The sequence below is a fragment of the Chiloscyllium plagiosum genome, chromosome 20 (genome assembly GCF_004010195.1).
Source record: "Chiloscyllium plagiosum isolate BGI_BamShark_2017 chromosome 20, ASM401019v2, whole genome shotgun sequence".
Classification (NCBI taxonomy): Eukaryota; Metazoa; Chordata; class Chondrichthyes; order Orectolobiformes; family Hemiscylliidae; genus Chiloscyllium; species Chiloscyllium plagiosum.
This window is the reverse complement of record NC_057729.1, coordinates 1,229,353-1,248,126: the sequence shown is the minus strand read 5'-3', so window position 1 is coordinate 1,248,126 and position 18,774 is coordinate 1,229,353. Positions and strand designations below refer to the sequence as shown.

The window sequence follows — 18,774 nt, the reverse complement described above, 5'->3', positions numbered from 1 at the left end:
TTGCGCTTCGGCGGGTTGGTGTGGACTTGTTGGGCCGAAGGGCCTGTTTCCACACTAAGTAATCTAACCTAATCTAATTGTCTGTGCTTGACCCATACTCTTCCAAAGATTTCTTAGTCAGGTACATATCTCAATATCTTTTAAACATTGTAGCTGTACCCACATCTACCACCTCAGCTGGAAGTTCATCCCACACACAAACCACCCTCTGCATAAAACAATTTCCCCTTGTGTCTTTTTAAAATTTTTCTCTTCTTACCTCTGCCGCTAATCTTAAAATCTCCCACCAGAGAGAAAAGACACCTGACATTCACCTTAGCTACACCCCCCTATGATTTTATAAACTTCAACAAACTTACCTGTCAAGCTCCTAAACTCCAATGAAAAATGTCGCAAACTATCCAGGCTCTCCATACATCTCAAACCCACCATTCCTGCAAACATCCTGAAGTCTCTTCTGAAGTCTCTCCAGCTTAATAATTCCAAACCTAAAATTGGGTGAGCAAAACTGGATGCAGTACTCCAAAAGATGCCTCAACAACATCTTGTACAACCTGAACATAACATCCCACTCCTATACTCAAAGTTGTGAGTAATGAAGGAAACCATGCTAAATGCCTTCGAAGGGTTTGATGTTGTGGTCATTTCGGAAACATAGATAGAGCAGGGACAGGAATGGTTGTTGCTGGTTCCGGGATTTAGATGTTTCAGTAAGAACACAGAAGATGGTAAAAGGGGGGGGGGGGGGCGTGTGACATTGTTAGTCAAGGACAGCACTATGTTAGCAGAAAGGATGCTTGAGGACCCATCTACTGAGGGAGTATGGGCTGAGGTTAGAAATAAGAAAGGAGTTGTCACCTGTTGGGAGTTTGCTATAGGCCTCCAAATAGCTGCAGAGATGTAGAGGAAAGGATAGCAAATATAACTCAAGGTAGGAGCAAGAGTAACGGGGTAGTTCTTACGGAAGACTTTAACTTTCCAAATATTAAGGAAATCCTATAGTTCAAGTAAGTTACTTGGATTAGATTTTGTCCAATTTGTGAAAGTTGGTTTCTTGACACAGTATGCTTGGGACTGGGATAATGCTTCGGGGGTGGGGGGGGTGGAAATGAGAAAGCTGTTGAAATCCACATTTAACTCGTGTGGTTGCAGGGTCTCAAGGTGGAATATGAGGCGTTCTTCCTCCAGGTGTCAGGTGGTAACGGTTTGGCGAGGAGGCGGCCCAGGACCTGCTTGAAGGAGAGGGAGGTGAAGTTGAAATGATCAGCTACAGAGCGGTGGGGTTGGTGGGTGCGGGTGTCCCAGAGATGTTTTCTGAAACAATCCACACAAAGGCGTCCTGTCTCCCCGATGTAGAGGAGACCACACACGGTGCAACAGATGCAGTAGATGACATTGGCAGAGGTACAGGTAAATTTCTGGCGAATGTGGAAGGATTCCTTGGGGCCTTGGACAGAGGTGAGGGGAATGGTGTGCGTGCAGTTTTTGTACTTCCTGGTGGGCTGATAGTAATGTCTGTGGTTAGTTGGTCGCCAAAGGTGGTGATGGAGAGGTCCAGGAAGGGGAGGGAGGTGTCCAAGATGGTCCAAGTGAATTTGAGGTCGGGTGGAAGGTGTTGGTAAAGTTGATGAACTGTTCGGCCTCCATGTGAGAGCACGAGGCAGCGCGGATACAGTCATTGATGTGGTGGGGGTAGTGCCAGTATAACTGCGGAAGATGGACTGTTCCACATATCTGACAAACAGGCAGGCACAGCTGCGACCCATGCGGGTGCCCATGGCTACCCCTTTGGTCTAGAGGAAGTGGGAGGGTACAGGTTGGGACGGCGTGAGAGGAAGAAACGGAAAGCTTGGAGACCTTCGTTGTGGCGGATCAATGTGTACAGGGACTGGATGTCCATGGTGAAGATGAGGCGTTGGGGGCTGGGAAAACGAAAATCTTGGAGGAGGTGAAGGCGTGGGTGGTATCACGAACATAGGTGGGGATTTCCTGGACTAAGGGGGACATTGCGGTGTCGAGGTAGGATGAGATGAGTTTGGTGGGAGAGGCGCATGCTGAGACAATGGGTCGACCGGGGCAGTCAGGTTTGTGAATCTTAGGAAGGAGGTAGAATCGGGCAGTGCGGGGTTCACGGTCAATGAGGTTGGAGGCTGTGGATGGGAGATCCCCAAAGGTGATGAGGTTGTGGATGGTCTGGGATGTGATGGTTTGGTGATGGGAGGTGAGGTCGTGATCAAGGGGTATAGGAGGAGGCATCTGTGAGTTAGCACCTGGCTTCAGCAGTGTAGATGTTGGTGCACCACACTACCATTCAACCCTTATCTGGGGGTTTGATGGTGAGGTTGGGGTTGGAGTGGAGGGTTGTGCATTGTGAGGGGAAGAAGTTGGAGTTGGTAAGATGGGTGGACAGGTTGAGGCGGTCAATGTCACAGCAGCAGTTTGAAATGAAGAGGTCAAGGGCAGGTAACAGGCTTGTATGAGGTGTCCAGGTGTTCGGGGTCCTCGGTGAGTGGGCAGGTGTCTTGGTTGGAAAAAGAGGGCACAAAGATGAAGGTGGCGGAACAGATGTTAAAGGTCGCAGTATGTGTCAAATTCATTAATCTGGGACCATACAGGGATAAAGGTGAGACCTTTACTGAGGACTAAATATTCGCCCTGATTGAGAGGGGGGAGGGGGTCTGGGGAAATGGTGAAGACATGGCAGGGATGGTAGGATGGTAGCTAGGATCTGGAGTGGGGCTGGAGCTGGAGCTTGAGGTGGGGGTGGAGACAGTTGCTTGAGTGCGCATGGTTATAGGGTCAGTAGTGACGTCACCAACAGAGGTGACGCTCACAAAGGGGGCTGAAGTGGGGCTTATAGCGGTGCTAATAGGGGCGGAAATGACGTCACGAGTGATGAGGCTCACATTTCGGTTTGGTTCTTGGCTGGTGATGTCACTGGAAGCTAAAGTGATGTTGGCAATACAGGCTTCCAGCGACGAGCAAGTGGCTACTGCGGCGGCAATTGCGGGGATGGAAGTGACTCGTAAGGTAGGTATTGTGCCTATTGAATTTAGCGGCAGCGATGGAGGTGGTTGGGTAGACGGCAATCTCGGAGGTGGTGTGATCGGCAGTGGCTGCAGGCCGTGCAGCGGCAGAAGCGATGTCATCAATTGCCCCACCGGTTGTGGAAGGAATGCCCACATGGTTAATGGCGTCTGCACAGTTCTCGAGGCCTGGAGAAGGTTCTAGAAGGTTCAAGGAAACTCATGTATTGAGGAAAGTTTGTTTAACTTGCATTCTTTTATGTCCAATGTGACAGAGAAAAACTGTGTGTTGAGCGCATGAATCCTTCTGAGAATATAGAAATGCAGAGGTCCACTGCATGTCTGCAGCTCTGAGCTGGAGCAGGACTGCCTGCGGGTAGAGTAAATGGCGGCGCATGGCTGATAGCGTGGAGCGGAAGATCCAGAAAGAACATTGTTGGTGAAGGTTTCGGATTTGTACTGTGTACTGGGTATCCAGTTCAGGTCCAAACTGTGTTGGTTTGACTGGGGTCCAGACTCCATGTGGGATCAGATGATTCCGTAGGCATGCACTGAGGAAGATGATGTGGCTGTGGTAGTGAGTCTGCTTAAGAACGTGGCTGAAGAGCTTCAGGCCAGAGGAGAGGACTTGGGGGGCAAAGCGGGAGAGGGACTCAATCTTGCAACTGGACTTAGATTGACAGATTCATAGTGCAGAAAAGACTCTTCTGCCCATCAAATCTGCACCAACATAACTACCAATGAAAATGTTAATACCATCTTCTGCTTTTGTCCTACATCCTCGAATGACTTGGAAAGGAATTTTGATCTGAGTTTTACATTCTATTAATTTACTTCAAGATTGCTCAAGCTTTTATTTCAGCTTTCCTCTCTGTTATCTCCAATAATTTCAGTTGAACATTCAGTGGTTTAAAGGAAGACTTGCTTGGGAGTGCTGCATGATTTCCCGTGTTGATTCTTTTTGGAAAAATACGTACTGGCCATTAAAAATAAAATCAACCTGTCCATTCATAATTTCTGTTCCAAGTAAACGTTTCTGCCGTTTGGACAGCCTTGTGATTATCAGCTTTAAAATAACCTATCCATCAGTTTTATTGACTGTTTCAATTCTTTTTAAGCTGTCCAAATGGTCAAAAATAATTTACTTTAAGGACCACAGTGGAATGTGTGCCTGCAGCCTGAGGATGTAGGTAGGATTTTAAATGAGTACTTTCAATCAGTATTTACTAGAGGGAGGGACAATTGTTACGTTACTGGGTAAACTCTCCTGCTTAATTTAAACCAGCAATACTATCCCATGCAGTAATCTGTAAAAATTCGACAGACCAAGAACTATTTAAAGTAAAAATTAACAACTTTATTTCTTAAAGTAAAACAGTGAATAATTAACTAACAACTATTTACAACCCCTTCTTGTAACCTATCTTTTACATTCCTTTCCATAATACTAGTCCAATAAAACCCCTCGATTAAGATTTACTGAAAAATTCAAATTTCAAATCCAGCCAGCTGTTGAATCTTCTCTTTATACCTTCCTGTGTAGATTTGCTCTCCAGGTCAGGTTTGATGTTTTTCTCGGTGCAAACTCCTTCTCTAGACAGGTACCTCGCAAAGAGTTCTGACTAGCAGCCTACATCTGTTGTCTTTTGGCAGTTCTCCCTCAACTGTTCAATTTTTCCAAGTCTTATACTTCCAAAGCATTGGATTGTGTCATTGGCTTTTAATATTGTCTATATACTAAATTCAAACTTGACTGGAGTTTGGGGTTTTTTTGGGTATAATTTAAACTGATTGTCTGAATTCAAATTTGTTTTTGTCTCCAGGTAACCAGCTACACTAGCTGATGGACCAAAAAGGTTACATTAGAACTTGTTCAAAACACTTGGTGCTGTCAGCTAATTCTGCTAGCTTTTAACTTTCTTAAAGTTACCATACACCCACATCTTCATAACTTGATACAAGATTAGAAATCAAGGTAAAGATCCGTGACACAATTAAAGAAATTGCATAGACAGAGATAAGACCTGGGAGGGTTTGTGAGCTGTATGTCAGGTTCCAAGCAATCAACTGTAATAGGGGACTGCACAGTCATGGTTGACAGCGAGATATCAAAATGATGTTGCCTCCCTGGTGCCAAGGTCAATCATGTCTCAGAGAGGCTACAGAAAATTTTCAAGGGAAGCATGACCAGCAAAATGTCGTTGTACATGTTGATACCAATGATATAGAAAGAGAAAGGGATGCGGTTCTGAAGGGAGACGTGGCAGGAGATTAAAAAGTAAGTCCTCAAGGGGAGTAAGATCTGTGTGACTGAGTGGTTGGTGCAGAGGGCAGAGATTTGCATTTTTAGATCATTGGAATCTCTTCTAGGGTAGAGTGGCCTGCTAAGAAGGACAGTTTGCACCTGAATTGGAAGAGGACAAATTTCCGAGGAAGGGGGTCTGCTAGTGCTACTCAGGAAGCTTTAAACTAGTGACGATGAAGCAGGGAAAGAGACCTAGAGAGATAGTGAGAAAAGGGATAAGTCTAAAGCTGGAGAGTTGAAAAGAGGAGCAAGTCAAGACAGGTAAGAGCAAGGCAGAGAACAAGGTAAGGTTGATTAATTAAACTGCATTTATAGCAATACAAGATGCCTGACCAGGTAAAGCTGATAAACTCAGGGCATAGTTGGGAACCTGGGACTGGAATATCATAGCTATTACAGAAACATGGCTCAGGGAATGCAGGACTGGCAGCTTTATGTTCCACGGTGTAGATGTTATAGGAAGATGGGGAGGGGAGGTGAGAATGGGGCAAAGAGGAAGGGGAGTGGAATTTTTGGTTAGGGACATTACAGTTGTACTTAGTAAGGATATTCTTGGGAATATGTCCAGTGACGTCATTTGGGTGGAACTGAGAAAACAAAGAATTGGTCGTCTTACTTAGATTGTACTACGGGCCCCCCAATAGCCAGTGGGAAAGTGATAAGCAAAATTGTAAGGTGGTCTCAGATATCTGTAAGAACAAAGGGATTCTCCAAATATATTACAGACAAAAGAATAACTAGAGAAAGAATAAGACCCCTGAAAGGTTAGCAAGGCTGCCTAAGTGTGGAACCGCAGGAGATGAACGGGATACTAAACAAGAATTTTGCATCAGTTTTTACTGTGGAGAAGGATATGGGAGATAGAGTACTTGAGGAAATAAATAGTGACATCTTGAAAAATGTCCATATTACAGAGGTGGTGGTGCTAGATGTCTTAGAATGCATAAAGGTGGACAAATTCCCAGGACCTGATCTAGGACTCTGTAGGAAGCTAGGGAAGTGATTACTGGGCCTCTTGCTGAGATATTTGGATCATCGACAGCCACAGGTGAGGTGCCGGAAAACTGGAGGTTGGCGAATGTGAGGCCACTACTTAGGAACAGTGGTAAGGAAAAGCCAGGGAATATAGATCGGTGAGCCTCATGTCAGTGATGGACAAGTTGTTCGAGGGGATCCTGAGGGACAGGATTTACATGAATTTGGAAAGGCAAATGCTAATTAGGGATAGTCAATGCTGTGTTGGGTCCACTGCTTTTCATCATTTATATAAAGGATTTAGATGTGAACATAGGTTCGGTTAGCAAGTTTGCAGGTGACACAAAAATTGGAGGTCCAGTGGACAGCGAAGAAGGATAGCTCAAACTACAACTGGACCTTGATCAGATGGACCAATGGGCCAAGGAGTGGTAGATGGAGTTTAATTGTGGAAGTTTGGAAAGGCGAATCAGGTTGGGACTTTAACACTTAATGGTAAGATCCTGGGGAGTATTGCTGAACAAACTTGGAGTGCAAGTTCATAGTTCCTTGAAAGGGGAGACGCAGGTAGATAGGATAGTGACAAGGACATTTGGTATGCTTGTCTTTATTGGTCAGAACATTGAGTAAGGGAGTTGGGAGCTTATTTTGCACCTGTAGAGGTCATTGGTTAAGCTACTTTGGAATACTGTGTTTAATTCTGGTCTCTCTGCTGCAGTAAGGATGTTGTGAAACTTGAAAGGGTTCAGAAAAGATTTACAAGGATCTTGCCAGAGTTAGTAAATTTGAGCTATAGGGAGAGGCTGAATAAGCTGAGGCTATTTTGCCTGGTGTGTCGGAGGCTGAGGGGTGACCTTATAGAGGTTTATAAAATCATGAGGGGCATGCCCCTAGGGTAAATAGACAAGGTCTTTTCCCTGAGATTGGGGGTTGGGGGGGCGGTCCAAAACTAGAGGGCACAGGTTTAAGGTGAGAGGGGTAAAATTTAAAAGGGATCTAAGGGGCTATTTTTTCATACAGATAATGGTGCGTGAATGGAATGAGCTGCTAAAGAAAGTGGTGAAGGCTGGTACAATTACAACATTTAAAAGGCAAATGGGTGGGTATATGAACAGGAAGGGTTCAGAGAGCTATGGGCCAAGTGCTGCTAAATGGAACTAGATTAATTTAGGATATCTGGTCAGCATAGATGAGTTGGACCAAAGGGTCTGATTCCATGTTGCCCAGCTCTACGACTCTATAACTCTAATTATAGGGTTGTAATGATCGGTAATTTTAACTTTCTAAGCATAGACTTGGATTGCCATTGTGTGTTTAGGGTTGGGTGGGAGGCATTTGTTAAGTGTACGCAAGAACACTTTCTTATTCAATATGTAGACAAACCTACTAGAGAAGGAGCAAAACTTTACCTTCACTTGGGAAATAAGGCAGGGCAAGTGACTGAAGTATCAGTGGAGAAGCACTTTGGGGGTCAGTGATTATAAATCTATCAGCTTTAAAGTAGTTAGGGAAACCTGTTCTAAAAGTTCAAATTTAAAAGAGAGTAAGGCCAATTTTGACGGTATTAGACAAGAACTTTCAAAAACTGATTGGGACAGGATATTTGCAGGTAAATAGGGTGGTTGGAAAGTGGGAGACCTTCAATAATGAGATAACGAGAATCCTGAGGCAGTACGTTTCTGTTTGTGTGAAAAGGTAAAGCTGGTAGGTATAGGGAATGCTGGGCAACTAGAGAAATAGAGGCTTTGGTAAAGAGAAAGGGGGCATATGGCTGGTATAGATAGCTGGAATGGAGTGAATCCTTTGAAAAATATAAGTGCAATAGGCGTATACTCAGGAGAGAAATCAAAAGGGCAAAAAGGGGACATGAGATAGTTAAACAAATAGAGTTAAAGAGAAAGCAAAGAAATGCCATAAATACATTACGTGCAAAAGAGTAGCTATGGAGAAAATAGGGTCCCTTAAAGATCAACAAGACCATCTATGTGCGGAACTGCAGGAGATGGATGAATATTTTGAATGAGTATTTACTATGGAGAAGGATATGGAAGCTAGACAATTGGGAGAAATAAATATCTTGAAAAGTGTCCAAATTACAGAGGTGATGGTGCTGGATGTCTTAAAAATGCATAAAGGTGTCATGACATCCCCTAACATTCTGGCTGCAAGCTCCTTGCTAACTCTAGAGCAATCACCCACCACTCCAGTAACACATTTGCCCAGGCTGTGACCTACTTCGAGCACCACTAGACATGATCGACCAGACCCCTGACCACTTTATCTGCAGCTCACCAACTGATATGCAATTCCCTGACTATTGTTGCCAACTCTACAGAATTGATTGTTGAACACTCCCTGAAATAGATGGACAGTACCCCTGACCATGAACATTACAAGTTTATGCCTACGGATCAGTTCCTGAGATGCTGTTTAGGTGTAGGCAATGTGGAGGCCATTTGGAGTAACTAAGCAGCTAAATCTGCCAGGTACCTCCTCTTGTTTCTTGATCCCTACCTTGTTTGGAAAAATCAAAAACTAAATATTAATAGGACAAGCTGTGCTGTCAACAAAGCATTTAACAAGCATTAATTCCCTTAATTGGAAACTGTCATTCATTTTTTAAAAATCATGAAAGATGGAGCAAGTTGCACTGTTGTCAAGATGGACTTTGGACCTCACTGGATCTCTTGTCAGATTCTGCTACGCATCTTAAATGATCTATATTGTAAGATCAATGATCTATTTCAGCATTCTATAAGATTCTACCTGTTCCCATTAGCTGACAATAAAGCATCAAGGGACACAAATATAGTCCTTTCTACAATAACGCAATAGCTGCATTCTTGCCCAACCTCGTGCTATAAAAAATCATGCAATAACAGAGCTTATGGAAAAAATAGGGTTGTGACAGACCACTAAAAAAAATTACTCAAAATTGAAACTATTCAGCCTAACACAAAGGATAGCACAGTTTAAATAAATGTTAAATTCAATCTAATGAAATAATACAGTAAATTTAACACGTTACTTGAAAGTAATTTGAAGATAACTTGATGGGAAGAGGAAGGTGGTTCTGAGGTTGCGGAGTTATTAAGATGGGCTAAGGGTCATCACCAACACCATCACCATCACCTGCAGGTGCACTTGTGGTTGCAAGGTTAGAATGAAAAATAGTTAATCCAGAAGTTGATGGCTGGGGTTCATTGCCTTCTGACTGTTTCTGGGGGGTTCACCATTTTTCTTCTTTCATTAAGAAATTATTCTTATGGTACCAAATAATACCTTATTGCACAAACTGCTATCCTGCTACATTCTGCATTGTAACATTGTCTTCTAAGAGCTTCAACTGCTTCTCAACTTCCCTCAGGATAGATGACAAAAGAGAAGTGGAAAGCTCTCGCAGTGCTGCATCCTGGACTTCATCTTCTTCATCTCCACCTTCCACTCCACGTCAGCAACACGTTATTGTAGTTCAGTGTACAGAGGCCTTTACAATTGGACTCAAGCAGCTCTTCAACATCCTCACTCTCCACTTCTTCAAATCCAACTTGCTTTTAAAATCATGAATAAAATCTAGAAGAAGCTTCTGCCAAACTGCATGCAAACAGTCCATACTGACATCATTCCAGACCTCCACAATAATGTCAATAGCATTCTTGTTGTTAAAGCTCTTCCAAAATTGAAGAACACTGCCCTTGTTATCCAACCCTGCCCCCACCTCCCCCCAAGTAACTACAATCATCTTCTTAAATGTGTGCCTTAAATAATGAGCTTTAAAAGCTGCTATTATATCCTGGTCCATGGGTTGAAGGACAAAGGCTGTGTTTGGAGGTAGAAATAGCACTTTGATGTTTTCAGAAAGCTCAGCAACGATGAGAGAATGGCTTGGCACATTATCCAAAATGAGGATATTCCTTATGAAATGCAATTTTTTTTCTTGCAAAAGTTTCTCAAAACATCAACAATAAGGTCAGAAATGGTGTGATGCCTAGACTCCTTTATTCCTGCCACAGGAACAATATCATATGTTCAAAACGCTTTATAGCATCTAGCTTCCCTTCAAGTGTTATAGTCTTTCTTTCACATTCACCACCTGCAATTGTATCACCAAGCTGCTTCTTGTAAACATTCCTGTTACTTTGTCCTCCCAAATTTATGGGTAACATGGAAAAATTTGCAAAAAAATGAAAAATTACAGAGTACCTCTCAAAAAGCACTTCACAACAAAGCATGCAAGTCACCTGAATATTTGATGTCAAAAGTGGAAACTCTGTTGGTGTCAACATTGTATTCCTCCACGCACTGTGACACTTAGTGTTGGGGATGGAATTGCATAAGAGCCAACACATGTATGTGAATGTCCGTATTTGACAAACAGCACTCATCTACTCATCAATCATGTTACACCCAATTTGTGTTGACACATAATTGGAGAAAGGACTGTATAAGAACTTAGCAGGAGATACATTGGGGAAAATAAAGAGGAACTTCCTTTTCAAACAGTAGCTGGAATTTGGCTCAATGGTTAGCACTGCTGCCTCACAGCATCAGGGTTCCAGGTTCGATTCCAGCCACAGGCGACTGTCTGTGTGGAGTTTGCACATTCTCCCTATGTCTGTGTGGGTTTCCTCTGGGTGCTCTGGTTTCCTCCCACAGTCCAAAAATGTGCGGGTTAGGTGAATTGGCCATACTAAATTCCCATAGTATAGGGTGCATTAGTCAGAGGGAAAAGGGGTTTGAGTGGGCGACCCTTTGGAGGGTCAGTGTGGACTTGTTGGGCCGAAGGGTTTGGTTCCATCCTATAGGGAAACAAATCTAATCACTACCTATTCTGGTAATGAAAATAGAGATGGTCAACGATTTAAAGAGAAACTGGAATGGCACTTGGAACTAAACTGGATTGTTACAAAGGCAGATCAGCAGAACTGGATGAACTAGACTTTCTTTAGGCATCTGGCATGGATTTCATTGATTGAATGGCCTCCTTCTAGGTTATGAGGCTATAAATGAGAAATTATGCTTGGTAAATTATTCCTGTTAAATCTGAATTTATCTTTATTAACTAAAAAGAGATATGGGATAAAGGTAGATATGGAGAGTTATATCAAAAGGTAGCCATGAAAATGATACACTAGCTTGCGAGCCAAGAACTTTCTCTTGTTCCTATTTTTCTCCCCTGCGAGCCTCGAATAATTTTAGTACTGGAGGGGTTATACGTTATACCGACCAACATTTTCTGCCTTTTGTTATTCCTCTGCATTTATTCAAAATCCTGACTTTTTATTAACTGAATTCATTCCTCACTACTGGCTTTACCACATCTTCAATTATCAGATTTATAAATCTCCCTTTTCAGTTCAGCCCATCTTTTCTGAATGTTAATCATAGTAGAATAGTGCCTCAGCAAAATTAACAGATCAGTCATTTGTTTCTACTTGGATCACAAATATAACTATTTCATGAAGAACACTTCATGCATTCAAATATAATACCTATGATTTTACCTTGTTATTATTTTACCCTGATGTCTCATTAGTTATACTTCATGTCTTATGAGTTACAAATTACTCATTACTTCAAACTGTCTCTCCCAAATATTCCTTTTGTGAAATAGTTCGGCTAGTTTGAAATTTAGTTCATGAGCATATCTGTAAATCTTTGAAAATGTTTATTCAAAAGAACAACATACAATGATTTCTCCCACTTCCAGCTTCAAATGGCAGGTGAAACCCAGTTGGACAGAGGAAGTGCTTCAGTGATACTCTCAAGGCATCACTGGTGAAGTGTGGCAGTCCCACAGACACTTGGGAATCACTAGGCCAAAACAATCCAAAGAAGAGGAGGAACATCCAGAAAGGCATCGAGCACCTCAAGACTTGCCCATCAGGAAAAAGTGGAAGCCAGGTGAATACAGTAAAAGGAGCATGCTTGCCACAACAAGACCCACTCACCCCTTCCCATGACCATCACCTGTTCCAAGTGTAACAGAGCTTGCAGTAGCTATACCACACTTTTAAGCCACGTACAGACTCACCCTGAGACTGGAAGACAGTCATCCTCATCTGTGAGAGACCCACAATGATGATGATGATCTCTGTTGATTAATTCTAAAACATGCTGCGACAAGAGACTGGAATTAGTTAGCTTGCAGTACCTGAAGATCTTCCTAAAAACCATACTTACCATTAAGGCATCAAAGAAGTCTTCGGCAAAATTTATCAGTGATTCTTTCTTTTCTTTCCCTCCAGTTGTCCAGATCTTTCTAGCCTTTTCAAACCATGGGACCATGTAAAGAGAGAAACCACCAAAAATTATGTACTCTCTGATTATACACACAAAACATCATCTCATAGAGGGTATAGATTTAAACTATTTGTGAAAAGAAGCAAAAGTAATAAGGGAAAAACCGTATTCAGTGACTGATAGCATCTGGAAGGTAACAAGAGGGGGTGTTGTGCGCAAGTATTGCCAGGACAGGAATGATAATGGGTTTATTATGACTCACACATGTGTTTTACAGAGACATGGCTGCAAGGGGGCCAAGGAGAACACAATATTCAGTTGTTAGGAAGCACAAACAAAAAGTAAAACAAGGTGGGGTAGTACTACCAATTATAGACCATTAATGCAATAGAGAGAGACGATATTAGCTCCAGTGAGGTGAAATCTGAATGGGTTGAGCTTAGAAACACCAAGGGAAAGAAAACAATAGTGAGGGTTGTATATAGGCCCCCAAACTGTGGTGGTAATGTTGGGAGAGACATTAAACTGGAAATTAGAGAAGTAACAAACAAAGATATGCCTGTGATTATGGTGACTTTAATCTGCATATGCATTAAGATCATACAACAATAGAGTGCAGGAATAGGCCCATCACCTCACCATGTCTCTACTGACCATGTGTTATCTTAAACGAGTCACACTTGCCTAACATGGTGCATATCCCTTCATTTCCTACCTGTTCATGTGTCTGTTTAAGAGCCTTTTAAATACTGCAATTGTCCCTGCTTCTACAACCTCCCGGCAGCGTCTTCCTGGAACCTACCACACTGTGCAAAAAAAACTTTGCTCACACATCTCCTTTTAAACTTTGCCCCTCTCACCTTAAACTTATGCCAATTAGTACTTCACATTTCCACACAGGAAAAAAGACTGACACTCCACCTTATCCATGCCTCTCATAAGTTTACATATTTCTATTAAGTCACCCCTCAGCCTCAGATACTGTAGCAAAACAAAATTCAAGTTTGTCTGACTTCTCTTTATTGAAACTTTATTGCTGGAACAGCACAGCAGGTCAGGCAGCATCCAGGGAACAGGAGATTCGACGTTTCGGGCACAGGCCCTTCTTCAGGAATGGTTTTCTCCTGTTCCCTGGATGCTGCCTGACCTGCTGTGCTGTTCCAGCAATAAAGTTTCAACTTTGATCTCCAGCATCTGCAGACCTCACTTTCTCCTCGATGACTTCTCTTTATGACTAATACATACCAATTCAGGGAAAATCCTGCTAAATCTCTTTTGCACCCTCTTTAGGAACTTGCAGGTGTTGATGTTCCCATGTATCTGCTTCCCCAGTCCTTATAAATAGAAGTGTTTATGGGTTTGGAAGGGGCTGTCTCAAATTGTTTGGTGAATTTTGCAGTACTATCTAGTACACAAAGCTGTTACTGAGCGTCGATGATGGAGAGAGTGACTACTTGTGGGCTGCTTTGACGTGGAAGGCATCAAGCTGAGGGTCTAAAATTTGAATTTAGGCTGTTGTCAGAAGCTACAAGCATATGTAGATTCCTATTAATCACAAAATGACTTTTCAATTTAAAATAACACAACAAAATGGCTGAAAATAGCGATTTAACTCTGTGAACTTGTACTGCTGTTTTGCGGAATTAAGCTAAAATACAAAGATAAGATAGAACAATGGATTTTTCAAAATATGAATCATAAGACAGTGATTTGGTATTTTGAACTAACCTTGAACTACAAGCTTCTTCAGCGCTGTAAGAACTGTACAAATCCAGACAAATGGGGAGCATTCCAACATAATCTTGATTTCTTCCTTGTAGGTGATGGGGCAGGAGTGTTAGTTGCCACAGCATTCCTGGTCTCTGGCATGCTCTTTTACTCACTATTTATATGGCAAGCCCAGTTGAGTTTCTGGTCAATAGTAACCCCAAGATGTTGATAACAGGGGATTCAGTGATGGTATGTTATAGACCAAGCCAGATACTCTCAAAATATTTTAAAAGGGTAGTCTGGACCCATTTTTTTCCTTAAAGGCAGATGTGAAGTGAATATTTCAGGTGTGATGTAGGTGGTCAAACCACTCAGCTTTAAGCAAAACAAAATTGGTTTAAGCATTACAGTTGAAACGCGAACAAAAGGAAACGGAATTTAGGATAACTTAAGTATTGGAAAACTTATCGAACCTGTAACAGCAATTTAGCTAAGGAGCTGTTCCTATCCCATAATATCCCATAAACACACCCCTTGACAAAGGGTAAATTCAAGCACAGATTCTTACAGGCAGGAGGGAATTACTTCCAAAGAAATTTTTGAGAGAAAAGTCAGTTAAGAATCATTTGCTGATGCTTAGAACCTTTCCTTGACTCCAGCATCTTCTGATTGCCACAGCTAAGCCGAACTAGAAAAAAACCTAAACTGGGAGAACTGCTCCTCTGCCACTGTTAAACTAGAATGTTTCTAGACCCCTCAGTACCTCTGCCTTTTCCTCCCTCTCTTAAAAAAAGGACAAAATAACCTTGATAAAGTGACAGCATCGTCACAGGTAACACCAGTGAATGTCAAAGGGCAATGATTACATGATCTCTTATTGGAGATGGGGTCATTGCCTGGCATTTATGTAGCACAAATGTTACTTGCTACATGTCACCCCAAGTCTGGACATTGTCCAAATCTTGTTATAACTGAATATGGATTGCTTCAGTATCAGAGGAGTCACGAATGCTGTTGTACATTGTGCAAGCATCAGCAAATATTCCTACATCTGACCATACGATGGAGGGCTTGTTACTGATGGAATAGTTGAAGCTGGTTGGGACCAGGACACTACCTGAGGAACTCCTGCAGAGATGTCCTGGAACTGCAATGATTGACGTAAAACAACCACAAACATCTTCCTACATGCCAGGTATGACTCCAAACAGTGCAGACTTTGTCCCATGATTCTCAGTGATTCCAATTTTGCAAGGTTCCTTGATGCCACAGGTCAAACCCAAACTGGGCATTGCTTAGCAGGTGCTACATAATAGCACTGTTGATGATACCGTCCATCACTTTACTGATGATCAAGAGTAGACTGACAAGACAGTAACTGGCTAGGTTGGATTTGGAGATAAACTGGGCAGTTTTCCACATTGTGGGGTACATCTTAGTGGTGTAATTGTACTGGACAGGCTTGGCTAGGGGAACGGTACATTCTGCGACACAAATCTTCAACACAATTGCCAGAATGTTGTCAGCGTCCATAGCCTTTGCACAATCTAGTGCCTCCAACGATTTCTTGATATCACAGGATGTGAATCAAATTGGCTGAAAACTAGCATGTGACATGGGGACTACTGGAGCTGGCAAAGATGAAGCATTCACTTGGTACTTCTGGCTAAACATTGCTGCGAATGCCATAGCTTTTCCACTGATGTGTTAGGCTCTTACATCACTGAGGATGGGAATATTTGTGGAACCTTCTACTCTAGAGTGTTGTTTCAGTTGTTGGTGGCAACACTACAAAGCTTAGAACTGATCCATTGATATAGTGATCACCTAGCTCTGTCACTTGTTGTTTGTGCTGTTTAGCATACAAGCAGTCTAGTTTTACAGCTTCACAAATTGACACTTTTTTAAAAGATATGTTTGGTGCTGCTCCTTTCATGTTCTTCTGCACTCTCCAGTGAACCAGGGTTGATAGCTGTAGTTCGGTGGGGGATATGCTACGTCATGAGGTAGCAGATTTTGCTGGAGTACATTTCTGCTGTTGTTGGTGGTTCACAGCACATCATGGATTCCCAGTCAAATTGCTAGATCTGTTTCAAGTCTGTCTCATTTAGCACAGTGATACTGCCACACAACATGATGGCTCAATGTGCAAGCAGGACTTCATCTCCACAAGGACTGCGCAGTGGTCACTCTTACTGGTACTGTCATGGACAGATGAATCTGCAATAGACAGATTTGTAAGGATGAGGTCAAGTATATTTTCCCCCTCTTGTTGGTTTACTCATCAGCTGCCAAAAACCCAGTCTAATGACTACGTCATTTAGGAAAGGAAAAGCCCGATCAATGGTGCTGCTACTGAGCCACTCTTGGTGGTCGACATTCAAATCCCTCACCCAGAGTACACTTTTGTCCTTGCCACTCTCAGTGTTTCCTCCAAGTGTTGTTCAATGTGGAGGACTGATCATTAGCCAAGACAGCATGGTGTGTGGTAATTAGCAGGATTGCCATTGAGACTTCATAGGTCTGCAGTCATTGTTAAGGACTCCCAGGACAATCCTTCCTGATTGTATACCACTGTACCATCATCTCTGTTTGATCTATCCTTCCAGTGGGAAGGACATATTCAGGAGTGATGGTGGTGGTGCCTGGGACATTATAAATTATGATTCCATGAGTATGCCTATATCAGGCTGCTGCTTCACTAATCTGTGAGATAGCTCTTCTAATGTTTTCACTAGCTCCTAGATGTTAGTAAAGGAGGACTTTGCAGGGTTGGTAGGGCTGTCTTTTTGATACCTAGGTCGTTACCTGATGGTCCATCTGGTTTCGTTTGTTCATAGCAATCAACACAACTGAGTGGCTTGCTAAGCCATTTCAGAGGGCAACTGAAACCATATTGCTGGGTCCAGTATAACATGTAGGCCAAAAAAAGGTGAGGATGGCAGCCTTCCTTTTCTGAAGGATATTAGTGAAGCAGATGGGTCCTTCTAATATCCTTAACAATTTAGTTCAGAAGGGTGACTGGTTGGTTTGCAATACAGAGTATTGCCAATAGCATGGATTCAATTCCCACACCAGCTGAGGTTACCATGAACATAGAAAAGTACAGCATAGAACAGCCCTTTGGCCCACAATGCTGTGCCGAGATTTAATCTTCATGTCAAATATACTAACTAAACCTAAGCACTCTTCAACTCACTGCTATCCATGTGCATGTCCAGCAGTTGCTTAAATGTCCCCAATTACTTTGCTTCCGCCACCACAGCTGGCAACGCATTCCGTGCATTCACAACTCTCTGCGTAAAGAACCTACCCCAGACGTCTCCTTTATACCTTCCTCCTAATATCTTCAAACTATGACTTCTCGTACCAGTCAATCTTGCCCTGGGGAAAAGTATCTGGCTACTGACTCTATCTTCACAACTCTCTGCGTAAAGAACCTACCCCTTTCGTCTCCTTTATACCTTCCTCCTAATATCTTCAAACTATGACTTCTCGTACCAGTCAATCTTGCCCTGGGGAAAAGTATCTGGCTACTGACTCTATCCATTCCTCTCATTATTTTGTAAGATCGATCAGGTCTCCACTCTTCTTCCTTCTCTCCAGAGAGAAAAGTCCAAGCTTATTCAACCTTTCTTCATAAGGCAAACCCCTCCAGGCCAGGCAGCATTCTGGTAAATCTTCTTTGCACCCTCTCCAAAGCCTCTGTATTTTTCCTATAGGAGGGTGACCAGAACTGGACAAAATATTCCAAGTATGGTCTCACCAGGGACTTGTAGAGCTGCAGCAAAACCTCGCGACTCTTTAACTCGATATACCTGTTAATGAAAGCCAAAACACCATATGCTTTCTTAACAACCCTATCCACTTGGGTAGCAACTTTGAGGGATCTATGTACTTGCACACCCAGATGCCTCTGTTTATCCTCCTCAACCTCTCCCCTCAGCTGAGGCATGGTGACTCTTAAGTTTAGCCATTACCAGTCACATCTAATAAGAGTGCAATCCTATGGTCTGCTAAGACTCTCTGCATCTATAATTTCTGTGCTTCCCTCCACTTTACCTGACGAAGGAACAGCTCTCCAAAAGTTTGCGATTTCAAATAAACCTTTTGGACTATATCCTGGTGTTGTGTGACTTTTGACTTTATTGAATTTAATAGAGAGAAAATGGAGAAGATGTATTTTGGCAGAGTGGTAGGGAGAGGCAATGTAGACTCATTAGGTAGTTTTCTGGAGTGCACAAATTCTCAAAGCACCTATTGAGGGAGTAGATAGTAAAGCATGGGTGATCTTGGGCCTCATAAATAAAGTATTGAGCAAAAAGTAGTAGAAGCTATCCTGAACTTTTAAAAAGCTTTAGTTAGGCTAGAGTACTATAAGGTTAAAAACAATGACTGCAGATGCTGGAAACCAGATGCTGGATTAGTGGTGCTGGAAGAGCACAGCAGTTCAGGCAGCATCCAAGGAGCTTCAAAATCAACGTTTCAGGCAAAAGCCCTTCATCAGGAATAAAG

At 42.6% G+C, this 18,774-nt stretch overlaps 1 protein-coding gene across 1 annotated transcript in view; it reads right to left on the bottom strand.

The window, feature by feature from the left end:
* Positions 1 to 18,774, bottom strand: part of LOC122559938 (synaptonemal complex protein 2-like) — a 263,416-nt gene that overhangs the window by 182,990 nt on the left and 61,652 nt on the right. Inside the window, exon 6 of the mRNA XM_043710047.1 lies at positions 12,490 to 12,573. Within this exon, the coding sequence (XP_043565982.1) occupies positions 12,490 to 12,573 (84 nt within the window). The remainder of the gene's footprint in view (positions 1 to 12,489; positions 12,574 to 18,774) is intronic.